The 19,508-nt window shown below is 54.0% G+C and overlaps 1 protein-coding gene across 1 annotated transcript in view; it reads left to right on the forward strand.

Annotated features, from left to right (window-relative positions):
* Positions 1-16,017: 16,017 nt before the first annotated feature.
* The window catches only part of IFFO2 (intermediate filament family orphan 2), a 54,893-nt gene continuing 51,402 nt past the window's right edge, over positions 16,018-19,508 (forward strand). The window contains exon 1 of the mRNA XM_058818822.1: positions 16,018-16,622. Within this exon, the coding sequence (XP_058674805.1) occupies positions 16,018-16,622 (605 nt within the window). The remainder of the gene's footprint in view (positions 16,623-19,508) is intronic.

Below are 19,508 nucleotides of genomic sequence, written 5' to 3' on the forward strand. Positions count from 1 at the left end.
TGGGCTTGAGTAGTGCTTGAACCAGGCAGGACCTGAGTGCCGAGGTGTTCCTCACATTTCCTCACATTTCCCTGCAGAGCTGCTGCTCTGTCCAGGCCTGGGAGTCCCAGGGAGCAGCTGGGCACTGCCTGCAGCCCTGGCAGGGTCTGAGTGGGGCTGGAGCCTCAGGGCTCTGCAAGGAGCCTTCCCTTCCCCTTCCCCTTCCCCTTCCCTTCCCTTCCCTTCCCTTCCCTTCCCTTCCCTTCCCTTCCCTTCCCTTCCCTTCCCTTCCCTTCCCTTCCCTTCCCTTCCCTTCCCTTCCCTTCCCCTTCCCCTTCCCCTTCCCTTCCCTTCCCTTCCCCTTCCCCTTCCCCTTCCCCTTCCCTTCCCAAACCTTCCCAAACGTCCCCTTCCTTCCCTTCCTCAGTTCTGCTGACACCTGGTGAGGCTGCAATCCAATAAAGCTTCCCTGGCTTCCTCATCTCTGTTTGAACTTGAATTCCCCAGCACAGCCCCAGCCCAGAAATAACAATAACAATAATAATAACAATAATTTAGAGACTGAATACCTCCCCAGCCCTTTGGTGCCTGGTGTTGGTGCTGGGATTGGCAATTAGCAGAGGGGTGAAGGTGCAGTGTTTGTGTTCTCACCTCTGGGCTGGTGTCACCCCTGGCAGCTGCAGGGAGGAGGAGCTGGGCAGGAACTGCCCCAGGGGCTCTGCTTGGTGCCCAGAGGGGCTGGGCAGGGCAGGAGCTGCCCCAGGGCTCTGCTTGGTGCCCACAGGGGCTGGGCAGGGCAGGAGCTGCCCCAGGGGCTCTGCTTGGTGCCCACAGGGGCTGGGCAGGGCAGGAGCTGCCCCAGGGGCTCTGCTTGGTGCCCAGAGGGGCAGGGCAGGGCAGGAGCTGCCCCAGGGCTCTGCTTGGTGCCCACAGGGGCTGGGCAGGGCAGGAGCTGCCCCAGGGCTCTGCTTGGTGCCCACAGGGGCAGGGCAGGGCAGGAACTGCCCCAGGGCTCTGCTTGGTGCCCACAGGGGCTGGGCAGGGCAGGAACTGCCCCAGGGGCTCTGCTTGGTGCCCACAGGGGCTGGGCAGGGCTGATGTCTCTGCCTGGCCCTGGGAGTGCAGGAGGGGCTGCTGTGGATTTGGCTCTTTGGAGCAGCAGCCCTGCACCTCTGCTGGCCTGGAACCACAGCAGAGAGCAGGCACAGCTCTGGGGGAGCCCTGCAGAGCCAACAGAGCCTGCTCCAGACTGAGCTGGGCTGCTCAGGGTGGCTGCAGAGTCACTGGGGCAGCCTGGGCAGTGCCAAAGCCCCCAGAGCTGCCCCAGTGCTGGGAGCAGCCCCCAGGGCCTGGGCTGTGCTGCTCAAGGCTCTCAGCACGGTCAGGACTGAGCCCTCACCGTGTTCTGGCTCTGCCATTTGTGGAACAGGGCTGGGGAAGGTGTGGGAGCTGCAGGAGCACCAGGCTGCCTCCCTGCTTCCCTTCCCTGCTCAGGGTCTGTGCTGGCCAGAGCAGCTCTGGTGCCCCCAGCTCTGCCAAGGGCAGCTGGGTTCCCTTGGCTCCTGCCAAAGGAAAACCCCCCTGAGCAGCCCAGGGGTGTTGGCACTGCCCAGGCTGCCCCAGGACTCTGCAGCCACCCTGAGCAGCCCAGCTCAGTCTGGAGCAGGTTCTGTTGGCTCTGCAGGGCTCCCCCAGAGCTGTGCCTGCTCTCTGCTGTGGTTCCAGGGCAGCAGAGGTGCAGGGCTGCTGCTCCAAAGAGCCTCCAAATCCACAGCAGCCCCTCCTGCACTCCTCAGCTCAGGCTGGGAATCCACTCGTGGCTGTGCCCCTCTTGTGCTGGCCCAGATCTGCTGTCAGAGCGATTCAGGAGCTGCAGGAGCTCCCAGCAGACAAACCCTGAGCTCCTCCCTCAGCTGGGGCAGAGCCTCAGGGCTCCCAGCAGCACAACCTGGGCCCTGCTCAGCATCAGGGACACCAAGGAGGGGGCACCTCAGAGGCAGCTTTGGAACTGTTCTTGCAAAAGCTCCCCAGAGCTGTCCTGGGTGCTCTGCAGATGCCCAAAGATGGATTTTGGAAAATAAATGGACAATAAAGGTGGTGCAAGCAGTGCTCCCTGCCCAGGGCTGTGGTTTAGGGCTGGAGAGAAGGTGGGAACATCCTGACAGTGCTGGGGAGCAGAAGGGCCTGGGAGGGACTGAGGGTGACAATAACACCCCCAACAGAGGTGGGGAGGGACAAGAACCAAAGGGAAGTGGTTTGGAAAGTTCAGCTGGTCCAGGACACACAGAGAGGCTCCAAAGTTCTCAGTGCTGCACAAAGGCTCCAAAATCCCCTGGGCTGGGAGGTCAGCAAATACTTTGGGGAGTTTGTTTTAATTAAGAAGACTGAGGGAAGATGCCTCAGAATGGTTGAAATTACTCAAAGTGATGAACTGAACCATGAGCTGAACAACAGAGAGTCAACCCCCTCTCCAAAAAAATTAATTTATTAGCCAGAGACATTATTTGGGGGAAAGAAGCCCGTGGTGGTGCATGAGAGGCTGGGTGAGCTGTGGGGTTGCTTTGAACCTGACTGTGGGCAGAGCTCCTCAAATTTCTGACATCCCTGTGCTGGGTTGGGCTGCAGGATTTAATTAATGTGGGGCTTAATTAACCGTGGGGAGAGCAGGGAGCTGCTGCCCCCCCCAGCTGCTGAGGTGACACAGAGCCCTGAGCTCCCCTGGCTGCTCTGTGCTGCTTTCCCTGCCCTGGAATTCCCTTTGCCAGCTCAGCTCAGGGCCTGCCCTGCTCCTCTGCCCACCCAAATCTCCTGTTTGTCTCTCTGCAATTCCCTGGAAATGTTTTCAGACAGGCAGGGCTGGAGCTGCTGCCCATAAACACAGCGAGTTCCAGTGCCACAAAACATCCCCTGGGCTTTTTCCAGTGGAGGAAAAGGAATTTCCTCCCTGGACCTGATCTGTGGCACCTTCCAGGACACGGCAGGGCTCGAGGGACGTGGTGGGGACATCCTGGGGCTGCAGTGCCCCAGAGCTGGATGGAATCCCACATTTTCCTCCAGGTTCTGCAGGATTGATGGTCTGGCCATGCTGCTGGAGCCTGCAGGCTCTGGGTGCACACTGGGAATCCTACAGGGCAAATCCTACAGGGCAAATCCCATGGGGTGAATGCTGCAGGGCTCCACACTCTCGGATTTTTGGTTGATAATTGCTGCCCCCAGATGTGCAGGGTGTCTCTGTTTCTGTCTCTGCTTCGGCCCGTGCAACTGAAGAACGAGTCTGGACTCCTCACTTTTCGGTCTTGAGGTTGTTTATTAATTCTTATCTATGAAATTTTCTTTCTGCCCAGCAGAGATCTGCTCAGCCAGGCAGCCACAGGCACTCTGTGTTGTCCTTTTATACTACAAACTACGTATAACATATTTACACTGAATTCCCAATACCCATCACCTGTGTTAGACAGTGCACTTCTACTCTAAACCAATCCCAAAGTGCCAACATCACTGCAGAAAATGGAGAACAAGAAGAAGAAGAAGAAAGGCTGGACATGCCCAGATTCCTCCATCTTGTCCCCATAAGCCCCATACCAAAAATCCTAAAATCTACATTTTCACCCTGTGATCGTTTTATTGTTATACTATTTGAACCTCTGTGACTTTCAGGTCCTCATACAAAGCTGGCAACTTGCTCCAGGGGTCACAATCAAATCCCCAGGTGCTCTGGGCAGCATCCCAGGGTCTCTGAGCCCCTCAGTGGGGTCCTGGCAACTCTGGACACCCAGAGGGACGCGCTGAGCTCTGACACCTCCCTTTGGGGCAGCCCTGGGCTGGTTTCTGCTCAGGGCACAGCCCAGGGACCCTCCAGGGACACAAAGGAGCTCAGAGCCACCAATTCCAGGCTCCCAAATTCACGCCTGGTGTGCCCAGGCAGGTTTGGAGCTGCTCTGGGAGAGCCCCATGAGAGCCCCCCTGCAGCCCCAGGAGGCTCCCAAGGCACCAGAGACCTCCTGAGGTTGGAAGGAGCCACCCCTGGTCATGTTTGGGCTCCCTGGTAGGAAAATCAGATTGGCCTTGACTCCGTTCCCATGCAGGTGGGGCTGAGTCACAGCTCAGGTGTGAGGGATCAAGGATTGGGGATAAACAAGCTCTGAGCTCACAGGAGGGCTGGAAAAGGGTCCTGGGTGCATTGAGGACAAAATCACCTCAGGGACATCACCCGTGGCACTCCATGTTGATGGCAAAACCAGGGGCAGCCACGTGAACTCCAGGAATGGTCACTCCCTTCTTTCCAATAGGGAAAAAAAATTATTGAATCCCTATTTGCAGATTTCTTTTCAGGATTGATCCCAGCCCTTCACATCAGCAGCTGGGGAGGAACCAGCTCCAGCCCTTTATCCAAACCCTGGGATCAGCAGGGATCCCCCTCCTCTCCCAAGGAGAAGTTTTTGGGGAAAATTCTCCATCAAATGGTACAAAGGACACGTGGAGGGGAGGCCCCTGTGCTGTGCTTTCACCCCAGGCAGGTTGGGGACCTTCAGGCATTGCCCCCAAAGAGGTTCTGGGGTGTGTGAGGAGCTCTGGATGTGCCTCTGGGAGGATTTTATTTTCCTGGTGCTTGTTAAACCTTCCTGAGCAGGATCCTCCCGTGCTCGGTGCTGTTCCTGCAGGTCCCAGGTGTGGAGTGGGAATCACAACCTCCCTCCTGTCCCACAGGGATTTTCTCCCTCACCCACAGAGCCCAGGGGGGATCAGACACATTCCTGCTCCCTGATCCTCACCCTTGGATGCTGCAGAGCCTTCCTGCCCCTTCCCTTCCCCCTGGGAGCACCAGGAGCTCACAGTGCTCCAAAACTCAGAGTTTTCCTTCTGGGGAGGAGGAAAGGAATCCCCACCCCGGCACTCCTCAGCCTGACTCAGCCTGGTCCCTTCCCTTGGGAACTCAGCCCTGTGTGGGTGAATCACGGGGCTGTGCAGAGCCCAGCCAAGGCTGGAGCAGCCCTGGGGCACCCAGAGATGTCCCTGGAGCTGAGGAGAGCTGGGAATGGTGACAGAGCCCAGCCCTGCCTCTGCTGGGGCTGCTGCACAGGGGGAATGTGCTGGAATTGCTTTGCCACTGGAGAATCAGGATGACACTTCCCTGCAGCCCTTCTCCAGTGGGTGTGTGACATTCATCAGGGCAAATATTGAGTAGAAATTGGAAAAATTCAGGTGTTTGTGCTTGAAGTTCAGCTTTGATATATAGAGAGAGGCTGAGCTTTAAAAATAAACAAACATCAAGGTCACCATGTTTAGTCTTGGCTGCTCCTGCCAGGGATGTCGGATCTGACTCCTTCCCCACCTTTCCCTGCCGTGCTTCCCCAAGGGAAAAAATGATAAAAAATTAAAACAAAAAATGATAAAAAATTATAGAATATTAAAGGGAAAGGCAAAAAATGATAAAAAATGAACCCAAAACTCAGCTGGATTTTCCCAGCTGCTGACCACGGGGCTCTGCAGGAGGATGAAAGAGATGTTTGGATTTGGGAGAGGAGGGCAGGGCAGGGACAGCCTCTCATTAAAGGGCTCTGGGTCCGAGTGCCTCAGAGGGAGATCCCTGCCCTAATGAAGATAACCCGATAATTGCTGTCATTAACCACAGCCCCGCTTCTGCTTTCCCAGGTTTGGTGCCAGCAGCGCCTCAGCCACCCCAGCACCTGCCCTGGGCTGGGACAGGAGACTGGGATGGGGGATCGGGGTGGGAGATTGGGATGGGAGATTGGGATTGGGATGGGGAATCGGGATGGGAGATTGGGATGGGGGATCGGGATGGGGGATCGGGATGGGGGATCGGGATGGGGAATCGGGATGGGGAATCGGGATGAGGGATCGGGATGGGGATGGGGAATTGGGATGGGGAATCGGGATGGGGGATCGGGATGGGGGATCGGGATGGGGAATTGGGATGGGAAAGGGCTCAGGGTGGAGCCTGGAGCCCTCTGGGCTCGGCCCCGGTGACAGCCCCGTGTTCATCCCGTGCTCAGCCCGTGCTCAGCCCGGGTGGGTTCGGGGCTGTCCGTGCGTGTCCCGGCCCGGAGCAGTTCGAGTTTCCCAGCTCGGTGTCCGTATTTGGGACTCCCCGCGGCTTCTCCCGGCCGCGCTTTTTAATCCCATTTAACGAGCGGACCCAGCAGCATCCTGTAATTATCGCTAACGCTTGATGGCAGCCAGCCCATGGCCGGGGGTGACACCGGGCACCGAGGGTGGCACCGGAGCCCCGCTCACCGCCCCGGCCCCTCCTGCAGCAGCTTCGGCAGCTCCGGCCGGGGCTGCACCCGAGCTCCGACCCCGCGGAACCAGAGCGGGGAGCCGGGAAAGGAGGGAGGGAACCGCGGGAGGAGCCGCTCCAAAGCGCCGGGACACACGGCAGTGACACCGCGGGGAGCATCCCCGGGGCCGGGGGGACCCGAGAGCTCCAGGGGAGATGTGTCCATGTCCCTGCGGGTGCTCCAGATGCGCTGTCCCCACTCAGGACAAACCCTGGTGTCCCTGTGAGTGCTCCAGGTGTGATGACCCCTCCCCCGGACAAGTCTCCGTGTCCCTGTGAGTGCCCCAAATGAGATGTTCCCCCTCAGGACCACCCCCGGTGTCCCTGTGAATGCTCCATGTGTGATGTCCCCTCCCACAGCCAGGTCCCCGTGTCACTGTGAGTGCCCCAGGTGTGATGTCCTGGTGTCCCTGTGGGTGCTCCAGGTGTGATGTCCCTCCTCGGGACAAATCCCAGTGTCCCTGTGAGTGCCCCAGTGGTGCTGTCCCCTCTCAGGGCAGGTCCCCGTGTCACTGTGAGTGCTCCAGGTGTGATGTCTCCCCTCAGGACAAACCCCGGTGTCCCTGTGAGTGCCCCAGGTGCGATGTCCCCTCCCCCGGACAGGTCCCGGTGTCCCTGTGAGTGCTTCAGGTAAAATGTCCTGGTGACCCTGTGAGTGCCCCGGGTAAGATGTCCCCTCTCAGGACAGCCCCCCCGGTGTCCCTCGGGGTGTCCCCGTGTCCCCTCCCCGGGCCAGCCCCGCTGTCCCTGCCGGGGACGCTCGGGCAGCCCCAGCCCCGCATTCCCGATCACGCCCCGATCCCTCACAGCTCCCACCGGGACGTTTTTCTTCTCCCCGTGTCCTGCAAAACCTGTCAGGCTAAAACCCCAAGCAAGGAACAGAACCAGCCAATGGCTTCTGGAGGGGAGGCTTGGACAGGGAGTTTAAAATAAATCCCAATTCAACTTAGTGATCGGAGCTTTGGGCGCCGCTCAATCCAGCAAAGTTTGGGGCGACAACAAGACAGGAATCATTTATTCTGTCAATTTAAAACCATCCTGCAGCTGAGTTCATCCGTCCGTGCTCCCGCGAAGGCGGAATTGGAGCGTTTGGGGCTGGGCACGCCCGGGTCCCGCAGCGCATCCCGGGCCGGTCCCGGAGCCGCTGCCGGAGCGATCCCGCCCGGGGCAGCCCCGGGCCGCCTGTCCGGGCCCGTCCCGCATATTTGCCGCGTTACTCAGGGCGGGCGAAGTGTTTGGTTCCTAAGGAAGCAGAGAGCGCTGCCGCCGCCGTCTCCAGGGAATCTGCGGCGCGCCCCGAGCGCGGATGCTCCGCGGCACCTTCACCTCCTCCTTCATCCCCTCCTTCATCCCCTCCTTCATCCCTTCCTTCATCCCCTCCTTCATCCCCTCCTTCACCTCCTCCTTCACCTCCTCCTTCACCTCCTCCTTCATCCCCTCCTTCATCCCCTCCTTCATCTCCTCCTTCATCCCCTCCTTCATCTCCTCCTTCATCCCCTCCTTCATCTCCTCCTTCACCTCCTCCTTCACCTCCTCCTTCATCCCCTCCTTCACCTCCTCCTTCACCTCCTCCTTCACCTCCTCCTTCATCCCCTCCTTCACCTCCTCCTTCACCTCCTCCTTCATCTCCTCCTTCATCTCCTCCTTCATCCCCTCCTTCATCCCCTCCTTCATCTCCTCCTTCATCTCCTCCTTCATCCCCTCCTTCACCTCCTCCTTCACCTCCTCCTTCATCTCCTCCTTCATCCCCTCCTTCATCCCCTCCTTCACCTCCTCCTTCACCTCCTCCTTCATCTCCTCCTTCATCTCCTCCTTCATCCCCTCCTTCATCCCCTCCTTCATCTCCTCCTTCATCCCCTCCTTCATCCCCTCCTTCATCCCCTCCTTCACCTCCTCCTTCATCCCCTCCTTCACCTCCTCCTTCACCTCCTCCTTCACCTCCTCCTTCATCCCCTCCTTCATCCCCTCCTTCATCTCCTCCTTCATCCCCTCCTTCATCCCCTCCTTCATCCCCTCCTTCACCTCCTCCTTCATCCCCTCCTTCATCCCCTCCTTCATCCCCTCCTTCATCCCCTCCTTCACCTCCTCCTTCATCCCCTCCTTCACCTCCTCCTTCATCTCCTCCTTCATCTCCTCCTTCATCTCCTCCTTCATCTCCTCCTTCATCCCCTCCTTCACCTCCTCCTTCATCTCCTCCTTCACCTCCTCCTTCATCTCCTCCTTCATCTCCTCCTTCACCTCCTCCTTCATCCCCTCCTTCACCTCCTCCTTCACCTCCTCCTTCATCCCCTCCTTCATCCCCTCCTTCACCTCCTCCTTCATCCCCTCCTTCACCTCCTCCTTCACCTCCTCCTTCATCCCCTCCTTCACCTCCTCCTTCACCTCCTCCTTCATCCCCTCCTTCATCCCCTCCTTCACCTCCTCCTTCACCTCCTCCTTCACCTCCTCCTTCATCTCCTCCTTCACCTCCTCCTTCATCCCCTTCGCGGCTTTGTTTGCAAAACACTGACAGCTCTCCATGGAGATCAGCCCGCCGGGCTGGGCCGGTCCCTCCCGCGCATCCCCGGCCCGGGGCTGTGCCAGAGCATCCTCCCTCCTATTGCTGGGTCTGTTTGTGCTGCTGACCCCCCAAAACCCAAAAATGCGGGTAAATGAGGGTTTGTGAGTGCAGGAACCAGCATGTCGCCCTGATTTTTTAACATTTTCTAAGCCTTCTGATGTTGATATTCTTGTAACAAACTTTCTCACACACTTTCTGTAAATAATTCATTGTTTTCCATTCCTTTATAGAGAAGGAGAAAGTTGATGGACTGTTGGTCTGTCCAGTGTCATTGGAGAGGTGGCACTGTCACCCTCCAATCCACTGTCACTCTTGGAAAACTATAAATGTTAGAGTCAGAAAATAAACTTCCCTTTTTCTTCACCTTGCGAACAGCAGTGTGAGCTTGTGTTCTTTAGTGTCCTATAGTGACACAGGAACGAACCTGTCGCCCGGATTTTTTAAGATTTTCTAAGCCTTCTGATGTTCACATTATTGAACTTTCTCACACATTTTTTTTTGTAAATAACTCATTGTCTTGCATTCTTTTATGGAAGAAGAGAAATTTGATGGGCTGTTAGATTGTTCAGTGTCATTGGAGAGGTGGCACTGTCACCCTCCAATCCACTGTCACTTTTAGAAATCTATAAATGTTACAGTCAAAAGATAAACTTCCCTTTTTCTTCACCTTGAGAACAGCGGTGTGCGCTTGTGTTCTTTAGTGTCCTATAGCGACACAGGAACGAGCCTGTTGCCCTGATTTTTTAAGATTCTCTAAGCCTTCTGATGTTTACATTATTGTAACAAACTTTCTCACACACTTTCTGTAAATAACTCATTGTCTTGCATTCTTTTATGGAAGAAGAGAAATTTGATGGGCTGTTAGATTGTTCAGTGTCATTGGAGAGGTGGCACTGTCACCCTCCTATCCACTGTCACTCTTAGAAAACTATAAATGTTAGAGTCAAAAAATAAACTTCCCTTTTTTGCCTTGAACAGCGGTGTGTGTGTGCCCATCGTGCTGTTTCGTGTCCTGCAGTGACAATGGCAGGAGGTGCCGGGTTTGGGTTTCGGCAGCGGCTCCTCCGTCCCTGAGCTGCCGGGACAGGGAGGGGACAAAGCCGGGGAGCAAACACGGCCTGGGGAAGAGAAACCTCCTTTAAAGGCAGAAAGGTGCGGGGAGGAGGAGAAGCTGCTGCCCTGTGGGACTCATCCCTCCCACGCACTGCCAGCGGCACAAACGCCTCCGAGCCCGGGTGGAGACCCTGGCACCATCCAAAGGTTCCTGAATGGCACCACCCGGGGCTGACCCGGGTCACCCTTCCCGGCCGGTGACACCCGGAGGGCCTGGCCCTGGTGGCACCATCGGGCTTTCGGTGGTGCTGAGTCAGCTCCGGGGCTGTGCCCGGCTCTGTGCCCACCCACAGGCTCCGGGGCTGTGCCCGGCTCTGTGCCCACGAGCTGTGCCCATTCAAAGGCTCCGGAGCTGTGCCCAGCTCTGCCCATCGTGCCCGGGCAGGGCAGGGCAGCTCCTGCCCCCTTCCCACCGGAGCTGCTGGGCTGGGAGAGGCTTTGCTGCCAAAATCCCAACCGGGATGGGACTGATGCCACCCCCTGTGACCGTGTTCAGAGGGGTCCGAGGATGAGGGAAGAGACGAGGATCTGACTCCGTGTTTCAGAAGGCTTGATTTATTATTTTATGATATATATTATATTAAAACTATATTAAAAGAATAGAAGAAAGGATTTCATCAGAAGCCTAGCTAAGAATAGAAAAAGAAAGAACGATAGCAAAGGCTTGTGTCTCGGACGGAGAGTCTGAGCCAGCTGGCTGTGATTGGCCATTAATTAAAAACAACCACATGAGACCAATCCCAGATGCACCTGTTGCATTCCACAGCAGCAGATAACCATTGTTTACATTTTGTTCCTGAGGCCTCTCAGCTTCTCAGGAGGAGAAATCCTAAGGAAAGGATTTTTCATAAAAGATGTCTGTGACAACCCCCTGCTGATGCTCGTGCCCCATCACGGGCTCTGTGCTAAAACCCAAGCATTTTGGGGTGGGCTGTTGAAGATTCTCCTGCTTTCAGACAAACACCCTGAGCCAGGAAAGGTGCAAGGTGAGAGCCCCAGGGAGCCACCCCAGCCCCAGGTGCACCTCTGGTCCCTCAGACAGCAGCACTGAGGTGGACCTGATGCCTCAGCCTTTCATATATTTATTTAAGATATTTTTTATTATTTGTATTTGCAGTTTGTAATTTGTACTATAACCCTGCAGTTCTTTAGTGTGTGACTCCAAACCCCACACGCAGTGCCAGCTGCTGTTCTCCCGTTTGGGGCACACACAGCAATTCCTCTCCAGGCCTGGCACTCAAGGACACCTCACTGCCTCAGGCCCCCAGAGATTCAACAAAAGGGAGCTGGGGGGAGCAAACTTGGGGTGAATGACTTCATTAGCTGAAGCTGTAATTGGATGATTCACCCCCAATATGCAAATGGAGCAAAGTTATAAAAGTGTGAAAATCCACGAGTGAGCCGTGGTTCATTTTTGGGTGCAGCCCCTGGGGCTTCCTGAGATGTATCTGAAACCCCTTCAATAAATAAATAATTTGCCTTGATTTTGTCTGGCTCTGTTTTCAGGCAATCCCACAGGCCCGAGGGAGGGTCAGGGGCTGCAGCCTCACCTGATGTGAGAAATGAGAAAATGATGAGAAAATCCCGGCCCAGCAGGAGCCTCTGCAGTCACTGAGGGCATTTGGGGGCCTGGGGAGTTCTGTGGGTGTTGAACCAGAGGAATTTTGCTCATTTCAGAGGGAGGTTTGTGCAAACACACACGAACCAACCCTGGCGATGCCACCAGCCCCTGGGGTGGGTTTGGGTTGCTGTCCTGGTTTGGGGAAAATCTGGGGGAAAACCTCCAAAGGGGCTCCTCTAGAAAGGCAGATTCCAGCAGCCCCTCCTCTGACTGGTTTGGGAAAGGATTTCCTTGGAGAAAAGTGAAAAAAAAACCCCCTTTTTATTTAACAGGCAAAGCATTCACCAGCATAAAAATGAACAATATTAAACTATAGAACCTCTCAGTGCTCTGAAGAGATGGCAAACTCAGAAAATCCCTCAGTGGGCTGTGCCTCAGCTCACTCAGTCTCTTATCAGTCTCTTATCAATCTCTTATCAGCCCCTCCAGGCCCAGGTGGCCACAGGGGAGAGCTCCCTGTGCTCTTTGGGGCGTTCAGTGCAGAGCAGATTTAAAATGTCCAAAGAAAAAGAAAAACCAAAACCACAGTCCAGGGAACTTCTCTGCCTCAGAGAGCTGAAAAGTAACTAAAAGCAAAGGAGAGCTCTGTCCTGCTGTCTGTCTGTCTGTCTGTGCTGCAGACGGCCCAGCCCAGGACGGGGATGTGGGGGAGCAAATGCAGTTTCTGAAAAGCTCTCAGAGCCAGCCTTAAAACTCATTTCTGGGCTAAACAGACAAATGGGGGTATAAGCATCCTAAAGTCACCCCAGGACACTCAGTTTGACTGGAAAATGGTGATTTTACCAAGGAAAAAATAACCTTCCATGAGTGCCAGGCTAACAGAGCCTCAAAGGATGCAGGAAAATTCACATTAAAAATCGGAGCCCATTTTTAGAGAGCAGCCCTGAAAACTCCCGAGGCTGGGGAGTGCAGGGAGCTGCCACAGGGAAAAGAAAATGAGTGCAAAACAAAAAAAAAAAAGAGTGCAAAACCAAAAAATAAAGAGTGCAAAACCAAATCCAAGGGCCTGGATACCCCAATCCCTGCTCCAGCCTGGGTTTGGGTGGAGCAGCTGGGAGCAAACCCATCAAACAAACAAACAGAAACCCAAAGAAACAAACAGATGTGTGTTGTTATAATGGGTGGCATCGTCAGGGTGGCCATTCCCATCTCCCCCTGCCAGGGTTAATTAATTAATCAATTAATGTCTGTCATTAATTCAGGGGGATTCAGTGGGGCCACAGCACAGGGGGAGCCTGGGGGTGACCGTGGCTGCCCCAGGGAGGGGCTGGAGCTCATTAGGGAAAGGAATAATTAGATTTAATAACCTTGGGATGGGTGCTGGTGGATCCAGGGAGCTGCAGGACCACAGGGCAGGAACCAAACCTTTCATTGCCTGGTTTGTCCCCCCTCGGGGGCTTTCCTGCTTTCTCAAGGGAAAAAATGATAAAAAAATGAAACCAAAAAAATGATAAAAAAATGATAGGGAAGGAAAAAAATGATAAAAATTTATAAAAAATTAAAGGGAAGGGAGAAAAATTTTAAAAAATGAAACCAAAACTCAGCTGCTGACCACAGGGCTCTGCAATCCCCCAGCTCCTTCCAGCACCACCAGTGAGGTGCCAAACCCAGGGAAATCCATAAAATCCTGCAGGGTTTGGGCTGGAGGGGACCTTGAATCCCATCCCATCCCCAGGTGCTTCCAAGCCCTGGAATTTCCCAAATCTGGACAAACCCACCCCTGGCCAGCGCTGCCCCAAACTCTGCCCCCATTCCGGGCAGTTTGAGCCAATTTTTGCTTTTTCTGGGTGTTTTTGTGGCTCTGCAGGGCGGCCCAGGGCACAGACAGATCCTTCAGGCGCTGCTCTGAGTCACTCCCTTAATGAGGCACCTCCACCCAGCACTTTTATTTAATTTTTTTTTTTTTCCAGGAGGTGCTGGCAAAACGCAGGTTAGTGACACATGAAATAGCAGAGCCCTTTGAAGAGCCCTGGTTTCGGTGCTGAGCGTGGCTGCAGGTGCTGCGGGAGTTTCAGCAAGCGGGGTTAAATAAATATAAATATAAATATAAATATAAATATAAATATAAATATAAATATAAATATAAATATAAATATAAATATAAATATAAAATGATGCAGAACTATAAACGTGTATTTATATATTCAAGTATAAATCTAAAATATAAATCTAAATATATATGGTATTTCAAAACATAGAAATATAAAGACAAATTAAAATGTTGACATATAAAATATAAAATGTAAAATATTAAATAAATCTAACTATAAATCTAACTATAAATCTAAATATATATAAATATATTCTAAATATATATAAGATGTATATAAATCTGAATATATACAAGACGTATATAAATCTAAATCTATATATAAGATCTAAATATATAATATAAATCTAAATATGGATAAGATATATCAAAATATAGAAATCTAAATGCAAAAATTAAAAATTACATATAAAATATAAAAAAATTAAAAACAATATGAATAAGATATATCAAAAATATAGAAATATAAACATAAATGCAAAAAAATATAGAAATATATAAAAATAAAAATAATTATATAAATGAAATATATAAAAATATATAATATACATATGAATATATACATATGAATATATAAATATAAATATAAATACAACCAGCAAGTCCCACGGTTTTATTTCAGAAATGCCATTTGGGTGTTCCTGCAGCTTTGCACCATCCTGACAGAGCTGTCCCCGTGTTTCCCTTGCACCATTGCCAGCAGAGCAATGATCACATCATTCAATTAAACAATATCCTTTGATTGCCCAGAGGTCTGGGAGCAACAGTTGGGAAACGTTCATTTAATAACTTAATTATTATAATATCAGCGTTATTTAGCACTTAGGCAGGGCCCTGCTGCGGGATAACAAAACCCAGGGTTTATAACTGAGTCTGATCTGACCTGACCGTGGCATCACAGAGCGCTGAGGGGTTGGGATGGACCTGAAATATCTCCTGTGCCCAGCCCTGCCACGGATGGGACAATCCCAATCCCACCCTCCCGGCCCTGCCCAGCCTGCCCTGAGAGCTGGCACCACAGCTGGGCAGCCACGGCTCTGTGTGCCCCTGTGCCAGCTGTGCCACCCTCACAGGCTGCCCAATACCCGTAATTGTATTGTGCCCAAAATCCACAATTGCACGGTGCCCGATATCCAAAATTATATTGGTGCCCAATACCCACAATTATATTGGTACCTGATATCCAAAATTATATTGTTCTCAATATGCACAATTATATTGAGCCCAAAATCCACAATTATATTGTGCCCAATATCCACAATTGCATTGCTGCCCAATATCCAAAATTATATTGGTGCCCAGTACTCAAAATTATATTGGTGCCCAAAATCCACAATGATATTGTTCCCAATATCCACAATTATATTTTGCCCAATATCCACAATTATACTGCTGCTTGATATCCACAATTATGTTGTGCCCAATATTCAAAATTGAATTGCTGTCCAATATCCACGATTATATTGCTGCCCAATACTCAAAATTACATTGGTGCCCAATATCCACAATTGTATTGCTGCTTGATATCCACAATCATATTGCTGCCCAATATTCAAAATTATATTGCGTCCCAATATCCACAATTATATTGCTGCTGGATATCCACAATTATGTTGTGCCCAATATCCAAAGTTACATTGGCGCCTGATATCTACCATTGTGTTGCTGCCCAATATCCACAATTGCATTGCTGCCCGATATCCACGATCATATTGCTGCCCAATACCCAAAATTTCCCTCCTTCCGTTTTTACCCGTTCCCCCCTGTCCGGCCAGCCCAGCTCCCGATGCAGCTCCTCCTGCGGGCTCCCTCCATCCCCTGCATCCCCGGAGGAGCTGCGGTGTCCCCGCACCCCTTCTCCTCCCCGGGGGGATCATTCATTCTCGGGGGGACATTCCCGCTCTCCCGCCCGGCTCCAGCTCAATGCGGGGACCCCGCGGGCTCCCCAAAATCCATCGAACCCGCGGACACGTGGAGGGCGTGGCTGCTGCACGGCGGGGCGGGGCCATGCAAATGAGCAGCGTTGTAATGGTGAGGGGCGTGGCTATGGACTGCACAGGGATACGGCAATGGGGCGTGGTTATGTAAATGAGGCGCTGCGTATAGAGATACGGGGCGTGGTTATGGAAATGAAGGTGTGTATATGGAAATAGGGGGCGTGGTTTGGGGGTATGGACGGTGCCTCGGCCGCGGCGCGGGCGGTGGAGGCGGGGCCGGTCCCGCCCCGCGCTCCCGCCCAGAGCCCTCAGAGCCCCCGGAGCGCGGCGGCGGCCGCAGAGACAGCGGCGGCACCGGCGCGGCCGCTCCGCACCGCCGGGACCGTCCATCACCGCCGGACCCTCCGCCACCGCCGGCCCGTCCATCACCGCCAGACCCTCCGCCACCGCCCCTCCGCCATGAACTCGCTGCTCTTCGGGGAGATGGCCCGCGCCTTCTCCCCCACCGCCGCCGCCGCCGCCGCCTCCTCCTGCCCGCTGGGCCCCGGCGGCGGCGGCCCCGCGGCGGCCGGGGGGGGCCCGCCGGTGACGGCGGCGCTGCGGAACGACCTGGGCTCCAACATCCACCTGCTCAAGGGGCTGAACGTGCGGTTCCGCTGCTTCCTGGCCAAGGTGCACGAGCTGGAGCGGCGGAACCGGCTGCTGGAGAAGCAGCTGGCGGCCCAGCAGAGCGAGCGCGACCGCCGGCTGCGCTACAAGACCTTCTCCCGGGACCAGGCGGTGCAGACGGACGGCGGGACCCCGCCGCTGGTGCCGCCGCCGGGCCCCGGGCACGGGCCGCTGCCGTCGCCGCCGCACTACGGGCGCCTGCCCGGCACCATCTGGAGCTACACCCAGGTGCGGCGCACCGGCGGCGGCGGCCTGGAGACCGTGCAGGGCCCCGGCGTGTCCTGGGTGCACCCGGACGGCGTCGGGGTGCAGATCGACACCATCACGCCCGAGATCCGCGCCCTCTACAACGTGCTGGCCAAAGTCAAGCGGGAGCGCGACGAGTACAAGAGGAAGTGAGTGATGGGGGATGCGGGCGGTCCGCGCTGCACTGCGGGGAAACGGGGCCAGCCCTCCCCGGGAGCGCCCGGGGACAGCGGGCACCGGCTCCCCCTGCCCGGGGCTCGCTGCGTCCCCGGGCTCCTGGAGGGGTTTTTCGCCCGGGGGTTTGGGGGTTGAACATCCTTTGATACCCAGAAAACTGTGGGGTGCATCCCTGCGGGGATGGAGAGCCTGGATCTTGCAAGGAAAATTGTCAGCTTAACTTAAAAAACAATATATATATATATATATATATATATACACACATATATACGTATATATAGTTTTTTGTTTGGAAGGGAACTAATCCATTATTAATATTGCATCGCATAGTTACTCCTAAATTTAGCTCGCCTTCAGTTTTTTTTTATTTTTTTTTTTTTTGGTCTGATTACTCCAGTAGTCGCCCGTGTGTGCCAGCTCCCTGAAATGAGCTCAGCGCTGCAATATTTGGGTTGCAAATACTGCAGGGCAGGGTTTGCACTCCGAGATGTTGCTCGGAATTGGCCAAAACAAAAGCCTTTGTAAGGCCGGCGGGTCTGGAGGTGTCCCCTGGCCTGTGGATGGGCTTGGAATGGTGATGGATGGCGTTCCCTTGGATCGCTGTTTGTGTGGCAGAGATGGAGGCCAGAGGGGAAAAAAATGTACTTGGGCTTCTGCAGGAGATTCCTGCATTGTGTGCGGAGCTGCTGCCCTTCGGGCTGCCGTGCGCTCTCCCGGCTGCAGTTTGGGCGGGTTTAGCCTCAAAATGCATTTCCTGCCCTCGGGGCCGGGGTTTTCCCTGCAGAGCCCCCCGGATCCGGCCTCATTTCCCGCATTATTTCCCGGCTCCGTGGCCTGCGGAGCGGGGCCGGGTCTCTCTGCCCGGCTTTGCAGACTGCAGTGAGCTCAGGGCAGCTTTTGTAACAGCCTGGAATCAGCTCTAGGTGAGGTCTCCATCAATGCGATGCAATGGATTTCTTGCACACCTCTGTCCCATATGCTGCCTCTCCAGACCCTTTTTCTATGTAGCCCTTACACATAGATGTAGTTTTTGTCTAACAACATTTTCAGGCCCTCTAGTTCCTTTTTTGTGACAAATCCAAACAAATTTTCCCCTGTCCCCATTTCCTAGGCCATTCACGCTGTTGCAAACCTCTCACATCTATCTCCCATTTGATTCCTAGACTGAGGAATCCCATTCAGTCTTAATGTAGAAGCTGCTTTGTATTTAATCATTCCTTTGTCCCTTTTTTATTTCATTTGCAATGCTCCAGCTTGGTTTGTCAGATCAGAACAATATGAAATATTTCCAGACTGATGTGGCTGTGGGTTTGGACAGGGAGGTGATAACATTTGGACAGGGAGGTGATAACATTTCCTAGGAGGGTTTGGTGCCCCAGCTGGGCTCTGTGCCCCTGTCCTGGGCTGGTGCCTGTCCCTGGGGGTGCCTCGGGTGCTCTGTCCCTGCTGTGGCTGGAGAAAGGAGCTGCTCTCTGTTTTCCAGCCTGCTGCTGTGGTGGCAAGAGCTGGTTTTGGTTTCTGTGGCCGGTCCCGAGGAATGGGAGGAGCAGGGAGCACAAAAAGTGGTGCTGGATGGGGAAAAGGGATCCCACAGCATGTGGGGTGTGGGATGTGTCACCAAAACTTGGGGCTGCTTCTCCTTTTTCCATGGATATTTCATTTATTCCTGCTTCTGGGGGAAGAGGAGACTTGTGGGCCTTGAGGTTCAGGTTTACTGCTTTTACTCACTTGTGTAAAGCACATTTTCCCCCCAGTCTTTCTTACACACTCAAGGGTTGCATGAACCAGATAAATTCAGCAGAGCAAAGGGGAGCCTCAGATCTTATTCCTGCCCTTGAAAGGTGTTTTCCTTGTGGGGAAAACAAAAGTAATTAACAGGAATCAACACGTTCCACCCCACGTTGGTGGTGTTGTGTCTGCAGCGTGCGTTGGATGGGTGCTCGTTTCTCTGGAGCCGGAGTTGGTTCTGTGACCTTCAGTCCCACACGGACAGCACACCCTTGTTTTTGGGGGTTTGGCTTTTTCCTCAGGGCTTTGAGGTGCCTTGGGTGGGCTCAGGGAGCAGGAGTGAGCTGTGAGAATTCTCTGGGTGCTGCAGGGCTTGCATGGAGTTTGTGCAGGGCTGGGCTGCTCTGGCACCTCTCTGTGTGTGTGTGTGCACTAAATGCCCTCTTTGGGGTTCCCTCACCCTGCTGGGATCCCTTGGATGCTCTGGGTTTATTTAGGGGGCCCAAAGAGCTCCAGGTGGGACAGGAGGAGCCTTGTGCCTGTCTGGGGTTTATGGAGAGCTGGGCACCAGCACAGGCCCCCAGCCCAGGTGTGTGAGCAGGGAAAGAAGGAAGGAAAAAGAAATGGAAAGAAAAGGAAAAGGAAAAGAACTTTTTATTGCTCAGTCTGAGAGCCAGCAGAGCCCACAGCCTTTGTGGAGCAGCCAGGCCTTGTCACCTCACCCAGCAGCCCCCAGCCCATAGCCAAAGACCCTTAAGCAGATATTGATAATTCCATTTATCTCCTGGGGCAAGAGAGGCTTTTCCCCCTTTCCAGGGTGGCTGCTTGGCCCAGGAGCTTGTGGCCACCAAAGGTTTGTGGTTTGAAGTATTTGGCTGTGGGGAAAAGCCAGGCAGGGGATCAGAGGGACACCAGGGCAGTGCTGGGTGTGCAGGGCTCACCTGGGATGTCTCACATGCCCCACCTGGGAACTGGTGCAACCCAGAGGGGAAATAATCCCTTTTGTTTCCTTTCTTTTAAGGGAAAAGCAGCCTTGCTGCTGTGAAACAACAGTGGGAGATCACCCAGGATGTTCTTGCCAATGGAATTGTGCCTGTGCAGTTTCTGGGATTAGCAATGGCTTCATTTGG

This window comes from Ammospiza caudacuta, chromosome 22 (genome assembly GCF_027887145.1).
Source record: "Ammospiza caudacuta isolate bAmmCau1 chromosome 22, bAmmCau1.pri, whole genome shotgun sequence".
In the NCBI taxonomy this organism is placed as follows: Eukaryota; Metazoa; Chordata; class Aves; order Passeriformes; family Passerellidae; genus Ammospiza; species Ammospiza caudacuta.